At 43.5% G+C, this 24,964-nt stretch overlaps 1 protein-coding gene across 1 annotated transcript in view; it reads right to left on the reverse strand.

The window, feature by feature from the left end:
- HTRA1 (HtrA serine peptidase 1) overlaps positions 1 to 22,394 on the reverse strand; it is a 33,699-nt gene extending 11,305 nt beyond the window's left edge. Inside the window, exons 1-3 of the mRNA XM_065639300.1 lie at positions 21,919 to 22,394; positions 6,134 to 6,233; positions 5,588 to 5,792 (exon numbers count right to left, since the gene is read on the reverse strand). Coding sequence (XP_065495372.1) covers positions 5,588 to 5,792; positions 6,134 to 6,233; positions 21,919 to 22,360 — 747 coding nt within the window. The 5' untranslated portion in view covers positions 22,361 to 22,394. The remainder of the gene's footprint in view (positions 1 to 5,587; positions 5,793 to 6,133; positions 6,234 to 21,918) is intronic.
- Positions 22,395 to 24,964: the final 2,570 nt, after the last annotated feature.

The following is a 24,964-nucleotide window of genomic DNA, read 5'->3' on the forward strand; positions in this document are numbered from 1 at the left end:
CATTAATTAGTGTTAATATTTTAAGCCTTTCTCATCCCAAAGGGCTTCAGACATTTTTATATATGGATTTGACTCAAACCTTAGATAAACATAACTCCCACGAAATGGAGAGCTGCACACCACCACAAGGAATGGCTTCACCCAACAATAAGACACAGCGATCGTGGCACGAGACATTAGGACAAGTCTAGAACAGCATCATCGGCCAGGAGCCAGATGTTCACCTGAGGTACATTAGCAACATAGCTCGAGTCAGGTAAAATAAGCAGAGCTTTCACAAATCAGCTCTGAAACTAAAAGCAGCAGCAGCATGTAACCACCACCAGAGGGATAAAAACCAAGAAACAGATGGCCATAACCAGTAGGTGTTTCAACTGGACCTTTTTTATCCATGAAATAAGTGAATCTGTCTGTATGCTGGCACAGAAAGCAAGTAAATCCCTTCTCTGCTCTGTAATCCCTGTAAAATCTGTAAAAAATTGTGGAAGGAAGACCATCGATTTGCAGGAAGGAGTTCAATAAACCAATAAAGAGGAGACAAATGTTCAGAGTTCAGTTTGTGTAAAATGGTGACAGATTTCCTTCATGCTTTTTATTTTTAGGTGGAAAAGAAACAGATGTTTGTATGGTACGCTAATTCAGCTGTAAGTAACTTTGGCAAAATGTGTAACTTCCCTGGGAATCACATTTCTGTTCTCATTAGTGGAACTATTTAACTTTCAGAATATGTTATGGCAAAACAAAAACACAAGCCATGAGCATATAAAAATGTAGTGTATCATCGACAATCTAGAAACTGCTTGACAAAACGCCAAAGAAAATGGAAAACCCAAGTTAAATGCATTACGAGCCTCCAAAAGTATTTCATCTATAGTTAGAAAAACAACACTGAGTCTCATTATCTAAATATGGAGCATGGGAAGCTCGCAGAAAAAAAATAAAAAAGCATGAAGCATTGTTTTGCTGTGTCACCAGGATTTCGATTACCTGGCAAGACATCGCTGTTCTCCTTTAAAATCGAATACTCTGGTGCTGGCAGCCCCACCCTGGAGGTGTGTGAACGTTTTGCCTTGTGGGAAGCTGGACCAGCAGCAAGAGCTATGAGGAGCCAAAGATGGCAGGAAAACACTGCTGCCTAAACCCACGAGTAAATAGGAGTGAACAGCTGAGATTCTTACAAGCTATTTCATTTCTATGGGTCTTGAAGACTTCTGGAAGCAATATGTGGGCTTCCTCAGGCTCTCAAGGGGAAGCAATAACATTCAGCGACAGATTTCAAAGTAAAAGGGCATTTTAGAAAAGACACATTCAAGGAGTTTGTTTTTTCAAAATGCAGGCTATTAAAATATTGATACATAAACAGGAAAGTTTGCTTTCCCGCTTCCTCCAGTTTGCACACACAAGGGGAAAAAAGCGAATCCCCTCCAACCACAAAGATACAGATGGTGCATTGCCTCACGAAACCACCAAAGGATGACAGCAGAAGATCTCGTTATTTACAAGCGTCAAACTAAGTGGTTATTAGTAAGACGCAGGAAAAACCTTAAGCAAAAGGGCTGAAATACCACCGCAAATTAGAGACTGGTCACAAACCCACTGCAGCTCTGTCACTGAGATGCCAGATCCTGCCTGGGATACAGGAGCCAGTAACTGGTCACATCGAGGAACAAAAATCTTCAGACCCTGGCATGTTTTCCATGACACGGGTGCTATTTTGGAGTCAGTGACATCTATTTCATGGCTGGTTTTTAAGCACGTAGGAGTGTGTATATATATATATATATATATATATATTCCTCAATATGAAGCCATTCACTGTTCTTGCCCCTTCTGTACTCGCTGCCAAACCACAGGCACCTGCTCAGAGATCATTTCCGCAGGGCAGACGCTGGTTTCTATGGGTGACCCTTTGTCTCTGGGCAAAAGCCACCTCCACCTTCCCCTACTTTTTGTTTTGGGCACAGGGCACTTTTATAACTCTGCCCGCAATTAACCTTGACATTGTTCGTTAAACCACCCTAAAATTGTCTTTCCACCTCCTGGTACTTACAGTTTGCTGCAGCTGTGTCACACGTTCTAATTTAACAAGGTAGTTATTGGTCTCGAGATAAATTTCACAATCAAGCTCTGCCACCTCAAAAAGCATCTGCTCATTTTGGAGGGTTGTGCAATATTGTTGATGGATTTCAGGCTCACTGCAGTTTCACATGTGCCATGCAGGATGGATTATTTCACCAGCCTCTGCCTATGCTACCAAAGTCCAAATTTTTTGAGGGAAGTTTTATAAATTTTGCATGTTCATATCCAAATTGTCTGCAACCGCGCTCTTTCTTTCTAGTATTGCCATCTCCTCAAAGCTGTTTGCATTTGGAAGGATAGTTATATTGCAATCGTGTTTACCACAATTTACTCCAATCTTATTTCCTACTTTAAACATTTCAGTAAACTGTTGCGTCTCACTATGGACACAAGAAATACAGTTTATTTTATAAAATGAAAAGAAAAAAAAAAGCATATTTTAGGATTGGAAAAACAACTCCAAGATTTCTGTTCCTCGTTGACTGCAGTAGGTTTTCCCCTGGAGAAGAATTTAGTCAGGGAAGCGGTTCATCCTTGCTGGTGCCCAGATTTTACCACCCTCTTTCATTTCCTATTGCACTCAGCAAAGCCAAATTAGCTCTAGTAACGTCTTTGGCCAGATGTTCACACCTTGAAGAAAAACAGCATGCAGGCTGCTGCAAAAATCTTAACAGTTTTAGGAAAAACAGCTGACAGACTAAACTTCAAGCCCAGCTCTGTTCCTAACCACAGAGGCACATTCTTCATCCTTCAGATCCTGCCTTAACACGCCACATGAACACAGAGGAACAAAAAATTCTGCATCTTTGATGTCACCTTGAAATCATTTATTTGAAAGCAAGAATTTAACCTCTTACTACAGAAAAATCCTTAGGGATGGATTTCATGCCATGTCCAGATTTTCGAAGGGTTATTTGTACCATCACATTGACTTCTTTAGTCATTAAATACATTTCAACTTCAACAAATTATTACCTCTGATTTTAAAAAGCTTATGAATCTGAATGATTGCAAGGCATTCTAGTACAAAAAGGAAAGCTCAAACACTGAACTTGAATGGATATATTAAAATGTCCCACGAAATTTCAGTCTGAAAATCAACTTCTCAGCTGACCGCGTTTCCATTTTAACTTTTTGTGAACCCTTAAAATTGCATGTTTCTAATTCTTCAAGTGGAAAACATTGTCTGCCCTACAAACAGAGGTGCCTCAGACCTCACCATGGATTGGGATTCCCCAGCGCCGTGTCACTAGATCTGGCTGGAAAACCGGTCTCCCATCCAAGAAAAAAAAAAAAAAAAAAGGCGATACAATAATTTTTCCCCAAGTCTCCTCAAAATTACCCTGAGATGCAACAGCTGGGGGACAAGGAGGAACAACAGACAAGGTACTGGGTCGTACAATGCATAGGACACTTACCAAGGGTATGCCAGACCCAAATTCATAACCATATTCTACCTAATTTAGAGTAAGGTGTGAAATTTTATCTCCTGCTACCCAGACAATGTGCTAAGCTGACATTACGTGCAGAAGACAGCGGGAACCTGCTCGCCGCCTTCTGCAAGAGCCTCCAGAGCCTCCAGGCACTGAGAAACTTCCCCAACTTTCATTAAAACCAACCATTTTTCTCATAGACAACTGAATATTAAGGGGTCAATCCCTCCCTTCTCCACCCGCAAAAAGTAAAATGTAGCTAATTTGGCTCTAGACAGCTCTAAGACAAAAAGTTTCCAGCCTTGAAGAATTTGCAAATATATATAAATGAATTAAGTTGTGATGCTGATGTGCTGTTTGCAAAACAAGGTCTCAGCCACATTTGACAATTAAACTGATGGAAGAAGAAGAGATGATTATCATTTAATTACACAGCAGTAATTTTTGCCATCTTGCAAGTCATAACTAGAATCGCCAATTCCAGTCCTGTTTGGCAGCGATTTCCACTACAGGCAGTTCATCTGGCTGCATTCTGGTTTTTTCCAAGCTTCTTCCAGTCTTCCAGGTTCTCCCTTCCCGCAAGCAGCTCAGCAGGGAAATCTTGGAGCCATTTCTTTATGGTATCAAATAACATAAAACTCTATGTCTGCTCTTCCCCTAAATCCTCAAAACTATCTGTCGCATCAGTTGAATGTCTCATCTCTCTGACTAACCTGCTTCTTTCTTCTCTGAAGCTCCTTCTTGCTGCTTGAAGTCCTTTCCTTCCCAGCACCATTTTCTGGTCTACTTTTCCCACCACGTTGTGCTTCCAATTTTAAATCACTTTTCCAGCTGCCAGTCCCTGCCATATCCTACTCAGTGTAATGCTGCCAGTTCTCATCCTGGGGATCTTTCCCTTACTGCCAATCTGCTTTTGCTTATTTTAATATAAACATGAGAAAATAAGCGTTCGGTAAATGTGTAAATAGGTTATCCCAGGAAAACAGAGGGGAAAAAGAAAAACCAAAAAACAACATGGCAAAAACAAGTCTTGGTTTTGTTAAGGTTTTCTGCCATGATGCTGTTAAAAAAGCTTTTAAATAAGAAAAAATAATGAACTTTTAAATGACAAAGGTGGCGAGGGAGCAGCAGGAGCATTTCATATCTTGGGTCATCCAAGAGTTCTGTATGAGACGTCTGACTTAGTCATGAACTCTGGCACAAACCCGTTTGACCTCGCTGGGGAATAGGTCTGAACTAAAACAACACTGCGAGATCTACACATTTTTGAGTCATGTGTTTCAAATGAAACATTCTTTCCTGTTAAATTTGGACGTCATTAGCAGTCTAAACAAGGGAAACCAAGATGAGCAGCACCCCAAGCAATCACATGCGTCTAATTGCACCTACATTACATGGTATTTCGACACAATATTCCACATCCGCTGCGTTGTCGACGTGTGCAGAACTGCACGACAGCTTTTCTGCTGGTGCAGGAGGCACAATAACACTGACAGATGTATGTTTAATATGGAAGAAGACAATGGATGGGAAGTTGCATTCCCATTTGTTTGGAAAACCACTCACAGTGTGTGTAAGAGCATCTCTCCAAGCTGGCTTTAATTTGCACGTTCCAGATGCTTCCTAAGACATTTTCCATTTTAATATTCACATCAGTGCGGTACAGCCCTTCAGAGGGACAAACTCATCCTCTAAAAGCCATTTGTGACTTCAATATACACACACAAGAAAGATTAATACATCCCGCTACCAACCACCAGGGAACAGCTCCATCTCTTCTCAGGGGGTCAATGTGTGTGTATAACAACCAAACCACGCTATTGGTTTTTTTTATTTTGAGGATGCACACAAGGTGCTATGAACTTGCTTGCACCAGAGTGAGAGGTGATAAAATTAACCACTGCCAACCACAAACTCGGCTTTTAAAAATGTGCATCCACCCAGCTCAAACACTCTCTGTAACCCAGACCACTAAACTACCAGCCTTTCCTTCAAACGCAAAAATTAGCAATAGCTTTTGGAAAGGAGGGTACTAAATTAAGAGGAGTAAAATGTGTCTTGCTTTAACGACTCACCTGAGCATCTATTTTTATTAGTGCAATGTCAGCTTTTTCATCGACATCTTTAATTTTAGCTTCGTATGTTTCACCGTTCTTCAGCTCCACCTTCACGCGGTTTTTGTTGGTGACAACATGGGCGTTTGTCACTATCAGTCCATCCTCTGAGACAATGAACCCTGAACCACTGGCAACAGGAATCTCCCTCTTCGAATAAGGAAGTCTAAAAGACATGGGAAATAAAGATTTAGTGCTGCAAAAAGTTGAAAGATCACAAATCACTCCCAATAACACAAAGCCAAAAATAGTTTGGTGGGTTTTAATGCTTTAGGATATCCGCTGTTAATTAATATTATCAAGAAGATAATGCACATGCATTAGTTTAACTTCTTTTTTTTTTGCAGGACTCTTAAATTATCTTTAATTCTTAAGCACGACAAATATTTATCATCTCAAAAAGCTCTTTGCTATTATTACATAGCATCAACAACATTTCTGGCACATTGGCAGCTGTTTTCAAGACTACAAAAAAAAAAAAAAATCAAAACTGGACATCTTGTTTACTTGCGATATAATTCAATGTGAACCACAGCAGGAGCTATCTTCTCCACCACATCTGCAATAAAGTTGTATTTGTGCCGCAGGCTATTAGGATGTTCTTGGCCTGAAATAGAAACAGACAACATGTCATAAGTTCCTCAAGTGACAGGAGAAGGGTCATTGCGAAACACCTGAATTAAAAAAAGCTCCAAGTGGATATCTTTATCTTTCTCCTTCCTTAAAAGCCATCTGCAGCACAACCCTTGTCCCCAGATTTCCCCTCTGGCTCTTTGCACGGAAGAGGCAACATGCTTCAGCATTTAGGTAAACGGATCCATAAAAACTTCTTGTTTGAAGCACACGCCATTGGGCCACGGGGCAGCAGATCTGCTGTTCCAAGGGGGGCTGCAGCCGCGGACCCCGTGTCCCCACAGCCCCGGTTCAGCACGTCCCACCCCGGCAGCTCCCGGGGATGAGGCTCTGGGTCACGTCAGAGTTTGGTCCATGTCTGCACCGCCCCGCTCTCCCTTTCATCAAAGGCATCTTGTACTTAGATGCCTCCAATACTGCTCTCACCTCTTTTCTGTTCTAGATGGTCTATTTAGCTTGTGCGGTCTTCTCCAAACAAACAGGCTCTGTTCCTCTGCCAAAACACCGCCTAGCGATTTTTGGAGTCTCACGCTGCTGCATTTGTAGAATGCCGAGGATAACAAGGTCCTGACCCCAGTTTAAGCCTCCAGCGGCTGCTGTGGAAGTTTAACTTGGGTACGATGTTTCTGCTGCCTCTCCCACCCGTGTCCCCGCGCAGCCCGAACCACCAGCCTTTGCCTGGCACCTAAATGTGGATGCACATTACATACGCTCTGCACAACCATATCCAAGGTATCCTTTCCACTGTGACCGCCTGTGGTCCATCAGCTCCACAGAGGAGTGGGTCCCCATGTGAGTTACTGAACCACCCTCAAGGCTACAAAATAGATACGCACAGGAGAACAATGGGACCACAAAGCTCTGCATTCCTGGGCAGTGCTGCAACACAAAAGCTCATGGTCACTGGGTATTCAAGAGAGGTCAGTGGGATTTTCAAAAGTAACTAAACACCAAACTCCCATTGTGGCCAACAGAAAACCTGTCTGCACCATCAGATGTCTAAAAACCTCTGGAAAAAACTCACAATTCTGACACAGCTTCCCCTCCTCAGGGGCAAAGCTTTTTTTCAAATTCAGAGCAACTAAGCAATTGAAAAACCCCTGAAGAGCTATTTTCTATTTCCCTAGAGGCAAGAAACACCCTCTGTTTTCATGAGTCTTCATTTTATGGAATCATTTTATCTGGTGCACCCATCTCGCATTATAAAGGCACAAGCCAAAACTGCAACTGACGTTCAGATGAGTATTAATGTGCTGCACTGCTCCATCCTTGCCATTTGGTTTCTAAATCTATCCAGAGATTAAAGCCATAAGCAGCTTGTGGATGATGTAAGTGCCTGTGACGGTGTAACAGGCCATATTATTTGCAGAATTGTAGAAGGAGACACAGGACTATGCTATAAAATCATCCCAATACTTGAATGACCTTTGTTATCTGAAAACCAGACTGGAAATACATGCGAATTTTTAAGTACATACTAGAGGCAAAAACCCATGGCAGGAGATTCAGAGGAATGATTTGGGAACAAAATGTTGCTGGTTTTAATGCTAACCAGATACTGGTTTGACTCGGGGGTGAAAGACGGGTTTCAGGCGACTTAGCAATGTCAACTAGCAAATGCTGCCCTCATGAGCTGGGTGGCTGCTCAACCTAAAGACTAACGGATCAATTAAGAACATGTTTTTTCCCATTTATACCCTGCGAATGCAATCAGTCATGAACAGCAGCCACAGCAGTAACCACGTAATCTGCTATGTGGTTTCAGATCACCGTTCGGAGACGTTAATCTGCTTTATGAAGCAGGAACGTTGATCAGGAAACCTGTGTCCTCAACCTACTGTTTTCCTCAAAAGCACTCTGGGCTTTGCCTGACTTGCACATAAGCTGTTTTCCTTGGACTTTTATGCCAGGAGCGCATAAGGGGCTTGCTGAGTGACAAACATCAATTTATGAAAGGATTTGTGTTCCCTTTGTTAGAAATATCCAGTATCAAATGAACCACATCATTGCTATAAAGCTGATAACTATAATGGGAATGTTTTGGAAAACTGGTAGGAGGACAAGAACTGTAGTTTGGAAGTATTCATTCATATTAAATAGGAGCTTTGACAGATTATCAGACTGGATTGACATGATGTTGGGTTACAGCGCCACAGGGCACTACTGTATTCATCAATATGCTTTTTGATCTCTGCTTCTAAAATGATTTAATCTCAGTTACAATGCTGTAGACATTCAAAGGTCACATCCTGCCCTTGAAAAAGAGAGCTCCTACGGATGAGGGAGCTGCTCAGGAAACACACAGCTTTTTTTATGCCTTCAAACATTTTTTTTTTTTGCATTTAGCTATTCGAGAAGAGAAAGGGTGTCTAAGCTGTACATGGTGAGACTACTAATGCTTCATCTCAGTTGCCTTCACTTTGAGTCGGAGGCTGCGGATTCCAAGACCTCAGAAGTATTTTGTGTATAATCCGCCACCTTGTGCAGTCTCAAACTAAACTGCACAGTTAAAAGGTCAAAATTTCATACTCTGAAAAAGTTAGATAATAAATACCGATTCATGGCACACTGACCTAAAAAGCTTATGATAGCTTGCCACGCCTGCCTACTGCTTATGTATTAGGAATTCTTACATTGTGTAACGCAAGTTTTGCAACAGCTCTTGAAAAACTGCCCACTTAAATAGAAAGCATACCTTTTTAAAGCAAATAAACAGAAGCCAAAGTATCATTCAGATGAATTCATTGACGAACGCTAACAAAAAAAAAATAATCATATCAACCGGTCTTTATGACAATGTGACAACAAAATCTGAAGACTATAGTAAAAGTATTATTATGTTGAAAATGTCTTCTATCACTAAGAAAAAAGTATCCTGGGGGAAAAAACAATGAGACCAAAAATGGACATATGTACATGCATACCACATACCCATTGTGTACATACTTAATGCTCACCATAGCTAATTGCTCTTTGGGATTACTGAGCAATGCACATGGGAGCCGAGAGCTGCACTTATCTTTCCTATATGCAACCACCACTGTGTAAAACCTTATCTGAGATCTGAATCACCATTTCTCAGCTGCCAGACAGTAGTTTCCAGTTATCACCAGCCACTGTAGAAGACGGCAGTGAAATTCAGAACTTCTCAGAAGACGCTTTCCTATTCTCTCTCCTACATGCATATTTTCCAGCTGTACTGGTAGTTCAGCGTCTTAGCAGAAAATACAGTTTTAAGAGTGGAATGGGTAGCATGCAACATCCTCCAAGTTTTCAGGTTTAAAGAGCTGGACACTCTGCAGTGGTTTAGTGGTCTGTGCTTGACCATTAAGCTATTGCTTTTTTATTGCTTAAAGTTTTGATTGATATGATTTTGACTATTAAACCCCCACTGCCTGTGTATTCTCATACATACATCTAACCACAGTATCCATCCTGATTTACTGGTACACCAGCAGGTGGGTAACTCTTGAATTCCATACTTAAATTGGTCCCCAAAATGTAGATTTCTCCATTAAAAACTGTTTCTTCAGTATAACCAGTGTTGAAATCATGCAAATAAAGATTCTCCAATTTTCTGGCCTATTTTCTTTTTTCCACATCCTTCTGGAGCTTTGTTCTTAATAGGGTCTTATTGTTTTTTGATTTTGTGTTTGGGGTTGTAGTTTTTTGTTGGATTTTTTCTAAACATTGAGAGGTGAGCTTGTCTAAAGCTCTAGTTACTAAATACCTTCAAGCTTTGATGTTCAGATCTTTGCAGACTATTCCTCTTCCTATTTATATGTGGCAATTATTTGGGTTTTGTAATGTTTTTATTGAACTATTGCACAACGACCTAAATGCCCATGAGCATGGTTCAGAAAACTTTATTAATGACATTATGAAGATGATTGTTGTGAATTCAGTTAATGACCAAAAACTGACTAAAAAAACCCCAACATAAATAAGTTACAGCATGAAAAATTCCCAAGGCAACTATTTCTCCAAGGACTTCAAAGGTGTGCTGGCTGTCAGCCCTCAAATGAGAAGGAAAATCTCTGCCAATTGGCATTAACAGGGCTAATATCAGTAAACAAAATGCTAGGAGACAAGACAGAATACCAGGGCATGCAAAAAAGCACACCCGGCTGTAAACAACTGAAATAATCTGGTTTCATAAAGATGAGCCAAAAAAAGAGTATTAAGATCTAGGTTCTGCTTAGGGCGTTGCTCAAAGTGGCATTGATGCTTTAATGCTTACAACTCATCTGTGCTGCTTTTGGTAAGACTTTTTGAGTTAAACTGAAGGGATGCTTTGGAAATAGAAATCTCATGAGAGGAACCTTTCCCCATCCGTTGTGAGAGCTGCGTCTGCTGTTCTGGAAGGTCTTCTCTCAGCACAGATCCCCCTCTCATAGCAGCAGCTCTTCACACAAACCTTTCGGCACATCTCGGGCAAAAATGGGTCTTTTTCCCAACCAGTTTTCATGTGTTTTCCCCCTATCAGTCAAGGGGGTTCTGCTCTCAGCCATCACAACCAGCTGAGCTCGCTGCCCATTCTCGTCTCCTTCCCCATCGCATCCTCAACACTCCCGTGTCTCCTTTCCAATCTCTGAAGTCAGAACCAGCACAATTATCTAATTCAATGGGACGACTTTTTAGCCTAGACACAGGGAGGGGAAAAAGGGCACACCCCAGCAAGTGTCTCCCACCCTCACTTGATGTGACTACACCAGATATCCTCATGTCTTAAGTGAAAAAGCTCAGATTCAGTCTGGAATCAAACCTTTGATTTCTTTAAAACCAGCAGGAAAAATTCTTTCCCATCAAGCTTAAAAAATCCCACAACTCCCCATGAACCAGTAATCATCCAAGACAGCTGCAACTATCAGCATTTGTAATTTTATAACTGTTAAAGAGGATGCTCGTATGCAAATTGCAGGGGCGGTGGAGCAGTGGAGCTCCGTCTCCAGGGTCATCCTTAAAGATGCTGCATATTGGAAAAGTGCAACGCTCCTGTCCTGCCAGGGGAACCAAATTAAAATATCCTTTGTGTTTGGTTCATGTCTGTACCATTCTCAACCGGGAGAGCTGTTTCACCCCCACCCCGTTCATCAGACCCTGTGTTACCATCTCAGTTGGCGGGGTCCGTGGTCTGTGAACATCAGGCTGGTGCCAGCAGAAGAAAATGGAGCTTGGATCCAGGGATCCATGGTTAATTTATCTTTCCCCGTTAACTCCGTAATGATCATAAGTGATTCTACAAAATCCTTGCCCACTAACGGAGTACGAGCAGAGTCACTGCAACCTGCTGAAGTTTGTGAGCCAATTAGATGTATTAAGCCACTCAGGCTGCCGAAAATAGATGATTAATTGCTCCTGTATTCACTGCTCGCTTAATGTTTTATTCAGATACACAATCCCTGGTGCACACACACGCAAGGGTCCAAAAGAACATCTTAGGTTCGGGTTTCTCTGCAGAACAAGGGCTTAAACACAAAACCTCTGGGCTGGCAGAATCGGTGACTAACGACACAAACCACAAGACCATATAGTTGTACTTGGAGAAGTTCCACCCTCCCAAACAAAACTCCAGCCACTGGTGTCTGTAGCAACTCCCATTCATGTCATATAGGAAAATGTTAAAACCTCTGACGCTACTACGGAAACAAAAACTCCAGCAAAAGTGCTGAGTTCACACTGAAAACGGTGGTATCAGCAAGGTCGGCTGGAGAGACGCGAGGAAAAAGTGACGTATGAGAATCTGCTGCCACGCTTTTTTTTAAATTACATAAAACTGCAAGCCTAAATATTCCACTTCCTATTCAAGGGTAAATTGTGTAATAACCAAAAAAAAAAAAAAGCTACTACGCAATGAAAACACTACAAAAATAAGAAACAACATTCTATGTATCATAGATGATTTGCTTAAGAACAACTTTCAGATCAATGGAGGAAATTTTAAGAGGTCTAAACCATAGCACCTTACTAATGAAGCTACTATAACATCAGCTATTTTTTCCCCTGTGTAATCCAAGGAAAAAATAAACTTCAGATTTCTGAGAATAAAATCTGTTTTACTGTGACATCCCTAAAAGCAAAAATGTATTCATCGTGCTAAATAATGGAGAAATTTCAAGCATTTTATTCTACCAAAGAGTAAACTGCACAAATTTGGTATTCGCTTAAAATATTTCCTGCAGGAAGAATCACTGCAGGATTAAAGTGAGGATTTAAAGTAAAACTGCTTTTTGGCATGAATGCAGACTTAAAAAGGGAAAATTAAGTCCATTTTCATCGTAATATTTAGATGATCAGTTCATTCTTGGCAGCTTCTGTCACATGCAGAGACCTTGCAAGTAACAGGCTTCGAAATTTGTACTGAAACCATTAATTTTAATCATCAATTTTAAACAAACCAAAAAAAAAAGGCTGTCAAGTTAAACAAAATAGGGAGCCCATACAAAATCTGTAGAACAAAACAGCTCTCAAATTAATGATAACGCAAAACATTCAGATCAGAGTGTGTAACGTAACGCTTTTGAGTAGGAAAATTAAGGTAAAGAAATTGCACATTTTAATTGATATTCTCAAGAATAAAAACTGACTTGATCGGCATCCTATTCCCCACTACTGGCCATAAATTATTGCTTAGCCTGATCAGAGTTAAAGAGGGTCAGTTAATGAAAATGCAAATGTATGAATAAGCAAAGGTAGATATTGGTAACACATCGATGACCAGGCTACATGAAGAAAATTACACGTGCAGACTCTTCTGTATTTATAAAACAAGGAAAAAAAAAATATTTGAAGATAACTAAATTGCAAAGCACACAGTCTTTGGAGAACTTGGGTCCAACCTCATTAGTCCAGCTTCTTAGTATGAAACGAACCTTTTTGGCATCCAGTCTCAATGTTATTGAAGATTTTCTTGCAATTGAAAGTGGTCCGTGGGCAATATCTTTGGGCAATGTGCCTACAGCTTTCTTGTAGGAAGTTCCCATATAACTGCAGGTATAAACCAACATTTTAGCCACATAGGAACTTTTCCTACCACTTGTCTACAAGGCAGAATAAGCAGTAAATGAATCAGATGCAGAGTATCTTCTGCTACAACTAGAATTGCCAGACAGATGTCAAATTGTTGGAACGTTGTGCAGAGGGAGGAACACCCAGGATGTGTACACCTTGGTCTAAGCTGCACTACTCAGCCTCTGTGCAACTTGTGAAGGGTAATTTAAATCCCCAGTGTCCTACGTTTATATTCAAAATTGGCATAACCTGTATTTTATCTCACAGGAATAGTCTCGGGCTTCAGCAACCTTTGTAGAACCTCACAGGGAGAAAATACTTATCTACAAAGTCACAGAAATGCCAGAAATTCTTCTATAACCCAAGTGCACTGGCTGCCCCTGCAAAAAGTCCATCTCACAAATATAGTAGCGGCGAGCAGAAGCAATGGACTTTCAAGCTGCTGAGGTTAAAAAGCAATTCGGCGTAAGCAGGGAGGGCGGGAATCCAGAGCGGGGCGACAGCTCCATCTCACACAACAGGAAACTGCGATTCCTTCTGTAAACACCAGCGGTGAGGTGGGAAGAAACCCAACTTTTTCAATAAACAGCCAGGCTGGAGCCCTGGGCTGGAGGAACGCAGCCCTGCCAGGAGGAACATGCTGTTCCTGGAGCAGCATTGCCATATTAATACAATACAGAGCCCGGGCTCATCCGAGTTGACAAATTAATTGCAAATAAGCAGACATAGATGCACGGCTCTGGGTGGCCATGGCTTGCAGGGGTACGTCAGTCTGTCTGAGGGATGAGAAGGGATGCAGGGAGATGCTCAGACGCTAAAAAAATAATGGTGAAGAGAAATTCAGGACAAGGGCAAAGAGTGTTGAGCTCAAAACCATTAACGGTAGTCCTGCCTGAATGGGAAACATTAAGAAATATAAGTCAGGTAGTTATAAAAAAAGAGTCTGCCTGATTTCCTGCAGACAGATGAAAAGAATATTTCAGTCAACAGGTTAAAGCAGATGTGGTATTCTCTTCTCTGCAGAAAGCTGAAAATATAACAGATGAGTCAGGAATAATTTCTCGTCTCTTTTTTTCTCCAGCCCTGCTCAGTTTACGTCGCTTCCAACTCAGGTCATCACCCGGCTTTAACTCAACTCCCAGCCCTGCACATTGCAGGCAGAGAACCAGCAAAACAACCCCAAAACACCTATTAGGTAACAATGACGTGGTAATTCCCATATCCTACATGTAACCAACAGCTGCTCGAGCTCGAAAATTCCTCTTAACGTTATAAAACCATTAAGGTCTCATTTTAAGTTCATGAGAAACTTTCACACTGCATCTTTAGAAGAAATCCCTGCTTAAGGGAGACTTAGTTTCAACTTCCAGGAACCCTGGTATGAAGACACCAGGGAACAAAACCAAGTTCTTGTCTTCATGCTTTCTAAACGTTCCCTTTTGTTTTGTTTTTCCTCTAACAAGAAACCTAAAAAAAGCCTATTAAGATGCAAGGCGAAAAAAAAGCCTCTTAAGATGCTGCTTCTCTGCAGCTGGAGAAGGCACCGATTGGCCCACTTGCTGTGGCAGGACTCCGATCACAGTCACAGAGATGACGCGCAGAAGGATCAAATCTATAGAAGAAACCTCAAAACGGTAATAAAACACAAACCCCTCCTACGCTAGGGCAATAAATAAATTCAGCAAACTGTACGGCAAAAGCTGCGGAATACCTACATATTGAACAAATCCCAGCCCTTGGCAGGATTTTGTACACGTGTCTTAAGACTCACTCTGAGACCACCGGGATTTTAGCGCGGACATCAGAAATCAGCGAGTGTTGGGGAAACGAACCTGGATTATCACAGATGGTGCTGCTGCCATCCTGTTTAGAGAACTGCAGAGAGGAGGTGGCATTGCCACTGTCACACAGGGCCCTGCACCACCGCATGGATGGTTTCTCCTTAAACGTTAAAAGAATAGCGGGTTTCTGTTTCACTCTCTTGAATACACATCTATACACTGCTCCTCTATCCAGAATTAAGTATTTACATAGTGGCTTTTTGATCTGCACACATATTCTGCTTTATTTGAAGGATCATCATCTCAATATTTTTCATATTTTATTTATAAGCAGTTTGTGCTTGCCCACTTTTACTGTCCGATTGCAAATGGAAACAAGTGTAAGCCAAGCTTTACCGTTATAGACAGAGGTCTATGTACAGATCTCTGATATAGAATGGGCAGACATACCAAACAGCGCATCAGTTCTGGAAAAACAGACTGAATCATCCCTTTACTACCACAAAAGTTGAAGTATGAGATTCCTGGGGGGTTGTATTTATCTTTTTAGGGGTGGGATAGTGGGAAGGGAGAGGGTTGTTCGGGTTTCTCTTCCTGATTAGTGCTGGGTCCAACCGCTTCTTTCCTTCTTCAAAATTACTTTCTGCAGATGCAGATCGACAGATCATCAATGCATTTGCAGAACGAAGCCAAAACTGCAGGCTGCAAGCTTAAGAAACAGAGTAATGGAAAAGAAAAGTAATGGAAAACGGAGCAGCAATGCTGGCAAGGGGCAGAAAAATGAGCAGGGACTCAGAAAAGCTCAGTTTGCTCTCAGCTCTGCTACTGGCTTTACTGGTTGACCTTGAGCAAAGCTCTTTATCTTCCCCTGCCCCAGATTCATTATCTGTAAAACAGGGTAATGACATCGGCCTCCGGAAAAGCTTCTCCTAATGCTCTCCTATAGGAACCGCATCAAATTTAAGACTGTCGGATAAATTTATGGGTGGTTATTAGATTTAATATGCATTACTTTATCCACCAGTTGTTTGTGACGAAAAATATGCACAAATCCAACTGCTGTCAGAAACATGAAGTGTTTTTTTTTTTAATTTGATGAGCTCCATCTCATCAACATTTGTAGTAACAAGCCTGTAACACTGGATATAGGAACTCTTCACTGTGTTCTGTATCTCCCATCTCACCAAAAAGCAGCTTTGCAAGAGGAGGGAAATGGAAAGACTGAGAAACCCTGGTAGAATTGGATAGGAAAAAAAAAAGATAGACACAGGAACAAGGTTTGGTTAACACAAAGAATTTTAACAGGGTGTCTACAGTGTAGCTATGCCATGACATCCAGCACAGCCCCAGCACATGAACATGTCATTGCTCGCAGAGTTAGCATGCAAAAAAAGCAGAGGCTGGTGATCTACTTACACGTTACACACATGTATGTATTTTTTTGCAGTGCGCGTGCATATGCACGCACATTTTTGTCTCCAGAAAAACTCCTGGCAGAGCACTCACAAGGAATTGCACAACCCGACCGGCTTCCAGCCTCCTGCTTCTTATCAGTGCACCAGGGTATCTGATATTAACCCAGAAATTCAGGAACTACCCTGCCTGGCTGCCCAGTTCATCTCCAGTTGCTAAAATACAGCAGCCAAAACCATCTCAAGTCACTAAACTTTGAAATAAAATAACTAGTCACCTGTCTTACAAGTTTAAGATATTATAAGTCCCCTGTTACCTACAGAGATGAGGTCAACCTCTTCAGTTAACATGAGATCAATGCAATATTTTATAGTCCTTCAATACAGGTGGAGTCGAGACTTATTTTTTCGGTTATAATCTTCTCTATGAGGCAGGTGAACCAATTTGGGAATCAAAATGACCTGTATCCAGAAGACAAAATAGAGTCTTTTTTTTTTTTCTGCATCCTGAACACAGCCTCCAAAATAATATTGGATATTCACTTGGGCACAGTTACAAACACTGTGGGACTTACTGCCAAGTCCAGCCAGGGATCCTAGAGGCCCCAGCAATTTATGGGAGAGAGGAATGACTTTATTTACAACAAAAGTTAAGTTCCACAGCACCCCAGTTTCTATTTCGATCGTTGCTTGCCTTCCCTCCAAGCACGCGTAAATTCACATTTGAAAAATATTTTCCAGCTTCTCCTATTTCTCAGAGGGCAGAGTCTTTCCCTTAACTGCTCAGGATTCGCTGCCTCCATCACATCCAAACTCTGCTTAATAAGACTCCTGCTGCTTACTCATGGCTTTAAGTATTCCTGTCCAGTCCACAGGTACCTTTAAATTTCAAAGCCAAGAAGATGAAAGGATTGTATCTTTCCTTGTTCCAAATCCGTATTTACCAACACGACTCTTTGAAGTCTAGAGACTACAGAATTACTATTGGCTTCCCGGGACGGAAATCTAGATGTGGAGAGGGGAAAAGGTGAGCTGCTTCAGACAAACCACTTCTTACAGTTCTCTCCTCTCAGAGCTGAACACTTGGCTTTGGAAAAGCTTTTTAATCCCACACTTGGGAATTGGTTCTCTTCTGGAAATACGTTGCTATTTATTTCCATTGCCTTCAGCTGCCTCTTCCCTTCCTCCTCCCCTTCTGCTGCTGCTGCAAAAGAGACTGAGGAAAGTCAGAAGATAATGACTTTCAGACCACCCAAACACAGCAACCGAGGGAGATGAAGACACCTAAAAAAAATGAACAGCGCCGGAGCACTTATTTGAGCATCCAGTTCCTTCACGCTGGGTCCTCCCAGGTCATTTTTAACAAACTCGACACGTTCCAAGTAACCTGCAAAGCTCTCCCAGCATTTCTTCAACAGGCTAACCACTATGTGCCTGCTATTATCTTTCGGAAAACAAGCTGAAAGCCAAGTTCATAACAACAATATCAACTTTCGATAAATATCTGGCTTAGTTCCTGGCCTTCCCAGATTTCTCAGCTGAGTTTCTCTTCCTGCCCCGATTATTCACTCCTGCAAGGCTCAGCCCATCAGCCCTGCCCGTGCTGCAGGCAAAGGAATTCGGGCAGGTCCACCTACGGCTCTTTCCCATCCTCTGCTGCATGGATTTCATTCTTATGCTGCTTTTAAAGGACACAACAGTTAATGACAAATGGTTTATTGACCGCGAAAGTCACTTTCTTCTGCCAGATGAGTACACAGAGTCACTTGGATGTAATTTTGCCTGGTGCATTTCAAAATATGAAGTTGGATGCTTTGCCAGAAACTGGGTTTGAGTGATGTATTTTGCTCCCCTCTCTCTGGAACTACAAAACGATAATGTGATGAAAAGAAATAGCAAACCCCATATCTTTTAGTGTCTTTCAGTGACACACCTTTCCAGAACCGAGTTACCCCTAAACTAGGGGGATTGGACTAGATGATCTTTTGAGGTCCCTTCCAATCCCTAACATTCTGTGTGATTCACCTCTGCCTTCCGCCAAACCTGCTCAATCTAAACCAGAAGAACGTGCATCAAACTGCAGAAATGACACCATGGGGCCAGCACGTCTGCGATAAAGAAGCATAAATTGCCTGTGACAGATGCCGAGAGCTGCTGAGGTCACTGGGATACTGCGTTAGACAGAGTAAGTCTTACAAAAAATACAAAACCATAAAAATCTGGTTCAAAAAGGGGCGGAGGAAAGTTAAGAACTGAGAGTGACCATGAGGAACTTTCTTCTTACTCTGGGTAAAGGTGAAATCCAGGTTAATTTGTGTTTTACAGTGTGAAGAGCACAACACGGAGAGAAGGGCGCTGTCCTGCAGCGCCTGCCAGCATCTGCTGGGAGAAGTGAGGAGGGGAAGGAAGGCTGGTTGAAGTTGTGTGTTCAACTTCCCAAGCCTTCCTCCCTTGGTCAGCAGGAGAGATTTAATTGAACCAAAAACATATTTGCAGAAGAAAAAGAAAACATCCTCCTAGCACGACGAACCTTAGAACGCAGAACGCTGAGGTCTCGTTGCCCTGACCTCGCTCCCGGCTGTGGGATGGTTTTTACGTGGTCGTGGTTTCTGCTCAGAAGACAGTCACCTTCTTTGTGTGTTCACTGGTACCAACACACGCACCGAGCATCTCCCAGCACGTGCTTCGCAGGCCTGAACGTCCTCTGCCCACATCGCTCATGTGCTTCATGCAAAGTGAAGATTTCTTTTGCAAAAGCTGCAGCTCAGCCGTCCTGGTCCGGAAACGACTTGCTGGTGCTGCGAGAGCTCGTGTGTCAGGGGTTTTGGTGTGAAAACCAGGGCTACAGCATCTGCCCGAGGCACCCAGGGCTGGCTATGCTGCCCATGGCCACACTAAGGGATGGGACAGCTGGGAAGGGCACACGGCCCCAGAGAGGGACATTGCACCAATTTAAACTGATGTATTCCCTGGCTAAACCCAGGCTTTCCCCTCGCTGCTTCTGGGGTTTCTCCAGGTAGTCCCTGTTTTGCCCGTGTCTAGAATAAGCTCTGAGGCTTGTGAATTTTTTCTTGAGCTTTTTAAGACTCACGATTCCCATTTTGCATGGGAGAACATCCCCCTTATGCACACGGACCCGGAGTGACCTTCCCCTGCCTCTCCTGCATCCTCTCATAAACGCACCCGGTATTTGAACAGATGCACTGAGAATCACTGAAGAACAAAAGCAGGACTGGGAGTGGACTGTAGTAGATGGAAATTGAATTTAAAAAAAAAGTGTTACTTGGTTTTCTGCAATATACACCATATTCTATTTGACCAACTACTAAAGTGATGTGAAACTTAAAAACGACAACAAAAAGTTTTCCAAAAGCTTTCTTTACATCCCCATTCCCTCATTTCCCTGGGCCATTGCACTGTATTCACCAAATTATTTATATAGATACGTTACTAGGAAAGTAAAAGATGACGCCACCTCTAGGTAGCAAAAGCACTCCTGGAAATGAACTCAGAATAAAATCAAAAATTAACAACTCTAAGGAGTCACACATTAGGAAATGGCTTTTCAAAACAATGGTTGGATTTGGCTCCAGGCAACAGCACTTTACAGCCTGCTCTCAATTTCTTTTTTGTTATTTTAGGTTCTTTACATATGAAAAAAAGCTTTGCCTGCAGCAATGGTTGCTCTGGGCCAGGGTTAAACATGCGCTACTGGTCAGCTTCTCTAGTACCTTCCTTTTGTCCTTAGTGATAGAGAAAATAAGCATCGCTCCAACCAGAAATGCAACAGGGCAAAATGATTGTCTGGACTGGACGTACGTGTGACGTGTATCCTGCAGCAGAGTTTTCCTGTACAAGGTCTACATGTGGCCTGTGCATTTTCTATACAACTTACTGGAAGTAGGTATCACCCTCCAGCTCAAACACAGCCCGGATTCTGCAAACTTCCAGCAGAAAAGACTGAGAAAACAATATTGGTTTCATGAATTGAAAACAAAAATCACAAGGAATTATATTGTACTGGAGATCAGGAAACTGTAGTGTGAAAGCTTTAATTGTCTCCAGTGTCAGTAAATGCCAGACACGTTCCACAGAGCACAACGCAGCTTTGAAACCGAGGGGAAAAATGAGGGTACAAAAAATTGATTGTATTGATACCAAAAGTGTAAGTTTGATCTGTAAAGCAGGCTCAGTGTATTTTGCCCAAGCTGAACATATAGTGACTATGCATCAGAACATTCTTCTGGCTAAATCTAGAAAAATATTTGTTTTTAAAGAAAGAAGTGCAGAAATGGTACAACCTATACGACAAGAATCAACCTTCAGTGAAACAGCTTTACTGAAAGGTGATTACCACTTCCGAAATAAAGGCTTAGTTCATGATAATTTTTATATATTCCCCCCTAAACGCGCCCAATGGCTTGGAAGGAACATGCAGACTTAGCCTACAAGGTTTAAGCCAGCCTGCATTAGGGGTTGCGCCTTGTAAAGATCCCATGTTTATTATCCCCAGCGCAGTTTTGTGTTGCTGGGTCACATCCTGCACTCATCATTCTGTTCAGTCCAGCAACTCCATCTGCAGAGCCACAGTTTCATAACCCAGCAACGTGTCTTTATATGGTTTACAAAATAATTAGCATCCGTCCGGCAGCTCTGAGTCCTCAAGTTACATCCGATTCAACTAAAATAGATCCTAAATAATAATAATAACAACGCTGAGGGAAAAACACTTGTTACTTCTCAACGGCCATTCCCATCCTCCAAAGGAAACCACAACAAAACCAAAACACCCTAAAGACAGCTTAACACGCTGTTTAGTTGCAAGCATCCCCTTCTCTAGCAAATCTATTATTAATAATTAGAGCGCATCTGCTAAAAGCCGCGGACACGCCGCATTCACTCGCTGCCATCAGATTTTAACAGCTTCTACATTCTTGGCTTTATTTCCCAAGGCATTTCTTTGTGACAAAGCGCCTGGACGGGGAATGCGCTCAAGTTATTTCTCCAAACTTTGTCGGAGCCACACAGCCGGATTGGGGTCCTCATCCGTACCGGCTTCTGGGGTTTCGCAACCGGTTTCCCCCAATTTTGAGCCCCGCATCACTTCTCTTTGAGCGTGGGGGGTGGAGGAAGGAGATGTTTAGTTTTAAAGCTGGAAATGGGGTTCTTTTTCCCCCCGGCGCTTGGCAGCCGAAGACAAACCCTGCATTCTTGCTCTAGTTTCTCACTGAACTTGAATACCGCACTTGAGCCCCGGCCAGCCCTCGCCTTCGCTCCTGCCCCGGCGATGCCAGACACCAGCCGGGACAGCACGGAGCCACTTGCACCGGGGCTGCGCGACCCCCCCGCCTCTCTCTCTTGAACCCGCAGGGGGAGACAGACGCCAACCGGGCCAAAGCTCCGCACCTGCGAGGTCCCGGCTCCGCAACACCCAGCCCGGCCCCCCCGCCCTTACCCTGCCCGCAGGCTCCGCGCTGGATGGCGATGACGGGCGGCTGGCGGAGCCGCTCGGCGCGGCGGCTGGCGGCCCGCAGCTGGCAGGGGCTGGCGTAGCTGAGCCCGTCGCTGCCGCACACGGCTTCGCTGCTGGAGCACACGCAGCGCCCCACGGCCGCCCGCTTGCGCACGGTGGCCGAGGCCGGGACGCCGCCGGGGGGCACGACGCACTGGAGCCCCTCACCGCACACCGGCCCGCCCTCGCCGCCGCACGGCTCGCCCTCCTCCGCCCCGCAGACGCGGCAGCAGCCGCAGGCGTCCAGCACGGGCCCGCCGGGGCAGGAGGAGGGGAGAGCCGGGCAGCGCGACCGCTCGCAGCGCTCCGGGCAGACGGGCGGCGGAGCGGCGGTGGCGGCGGGGAGCAGCGCGGCCAGCAGCAGGCTCCAGCCCCACAGCGGCATCGCGGCGGCGGGGAGCGGCGTGGGGCGGCGGGGAGCGGCGTGGGGCGACGAGCGCGGCGAGGCGGGCGGGCGGGCGGCTTTAAGCGGCGGGGCGGGGGGCGGCGCGGCCGGGGAGGGCGGCGGGGCGGAGCGGCAGCGGCGGGCACGGCCCCCCCCGGGCTGGGACTCCCGGCTCCTGCCTCCCCCGGGGCACTGATATCGCCCTCCCCGCCGCCTTGTCTTTTTTGGGGAAAAACTTCAATGGCCCGTTACCGCACTGAGCTGTTTAACTTGGCTTTGAAAGGCGCGGCCGCGATGCGGCACCAAAAAAAAAAAACCCCAAATCACTCACCAGGCGAATTAAGGACGGTGGAAACGGTGATGAACGTGCTCTTGCCAACAAGGAGGGGTGGAGCTGAGCGCTCTTCCCCACTTAACGAATTACGGGAAAGGCGACCTAAAGTTAGCGCCGATAAGAGCGCTATCTGATAAGGTGGAAGAGCAGGCGCGGAGGGCAGGGCTGCCAGGCGGTCAGAACGAGTGAAGCGATCCGTGCAGATGTCTGCAAATGTCAGGCAGCCCGCCGGGAAGTGCAGGTGCTCCCGAATGCGGCGGCCGGCGGGATCCCGGCCGGGAACGGACCCGGGGGCGGCGGCCGGAGCCGAACGGGTCCCGGTCCCAGCGGCACCGGGCCGGGGGAGGCGGCTCCCGGGTGCTTCTGCACCCTCCTCACTGCACCTGAGGTTCTCCGAGCCTCAAGGCGGGGTGGGGATTAGCAATTAGCAGAAGGTTAATCAACCGAAAGAAAAAAAAAAAAAAGTCGTTTTCCATCCTCCCACAAGTTGATCCAATTTATGCGGCAGCTGCCCATGGACAGAGGCCTCTTGGCCATTACGCTCCCTTAGCACGTACAAGGTCAGTTTAACTACACACAAGTACCTTCCCAGGGAAACAACATCATTTTCAAAGCCAGTAGGGAAAGGTACAACGAGAAGTAATAGCTGGAAATCGGGCACAGCCAGGTTTTTTCAATTACGAGCCAATTAAACTTTTGAACAGGCTAGCCATATGTAATTATTTAAATGTTATCTTTATCAGGCACCGGATAACCAAGGACCTTATGAATTTAACCAACCATTGGGCAAGATGAAATGTTGTTAACTGTTAGATAAGCCAAGTGTAAGAAATCCAGGATGCCAGGAACTACTTTAACACAGAAGAATACAGTCTTTTCTCCTGCAAAAGGTGGAATAATCTTTAACGACCCGAGCAGGTGGAAGCAGCATCCCAAGTGTCAGAACTCAAACCAGGGAACATTATAAAATCCTATCAAACTGTGACCACAAAGGCGCAAAACTTACCTAACTGCTTGGTCCTTGCCTGAAGGTGGGAAACCACGTAGACCCCGATATTCCCAATAAAAGCTCCAATATGAACCCCTTAAATCTGCTGTTTTCCAGTAACTGCGCCACTGTGCAAGAAAAGAGATTTCAGGAAAATTACTTGATTTCTGAAGTGACCAAAGTGGTAAAGTAGTAATCTGGAACAATTCACAGCAAAACTTTCTTAGTATTAAAAGCATGACAGTGTTAAAAAGCCTAAGAGAAAGTTTGAAAATGTTTACAAGTTTAAATATTTTTAGATGTGTGTATATATATATACAAACATATTTTTAATACGGCTAAATATCATAGCAAAATGTTTCCAAATTATTGTTTATCCATTATTTATTGGCTATTTTTTATAAGCTTCAGAATTGTTTTTTAAATTATCATCGATTTACTTCAAAATGAGGTCTTTAAGGAAAGATGAACAATTTTTAGCGTTGGATTATAAGAAATACAGGTTCGGAAAAGCTCCTATAAGCTCCTATCTGGAAGCAGGAACAAAATATTCAAAGACCATTGAATTACCGTGGGGTTTAGTCCTACCCTGCCCAGAAAGGCGTCTGCTTTTCTATCTCTTTTCTATCTCACTCTCTTCTGTTTGAAGCCATTGGAGCCTTATCTCTGTATGTAGGAAAAAATTCCATGCGGTGGGAAAACTCCTTGTTCGGTTGTCCTCTCTCCGTGGATGTTTGTGTCTTTTCACTCGCTATCCGTTGGTTTGGGTCATTCTAGGGAGCAAAAGCAAGGCCCGAACGGAGGCTCAAAATACATCAACAAAAGCCCATTGATAGAAACTCACTTAGAACAGTCAAAATTCAGTAAGTCAATACCCTAGTTCAAAACCTCAATAAAGCGAATGCGTCCTTGCCTAAAGCGTTTACTGAACTGTTCCACTTATAAAGTTTGCGAATCTTAAGTTAAATATTCAACCACTTCAAGAATTATTGCAAGTTTACAGTGTTGTCACACAAAAATTTGAAACATCGGTTGAGTATATTTCTCTTTTCTGTGATGTATAATTTTTTTTCACAATTTGGCCAGCATTATCAACTTCAAACTCTATTACAGGCTACTGAAGACCCATCATAAACTAGCCAATTTTTTTTTTTCAATAGCACAGAGAAGGAAAGTGCATTTGCTGATAGACAGTCAAGGGTTAAACTCCGCAAAGGAGATAAAAATATATCCCAATGCTTACATGAAAAGCATTAGCAGTTCACTTCCAAACAAGTGGATG

This window comes from Caloenas nicobarica, chromosome 7 (assembly GCF_036013445.1).
Source record: "Caloenas nicobarica isolate bCalNic1 chromosome 7, bCalNic1.hap1, whole genome shotgun sequence".
In the NCBI taxonomy this organism is placed as follows: Eukaryota; Metazoa; Chordata; class Aves; order Columbiformes; family Columbidae; genus Caloenas; species Caloenas nicobarica.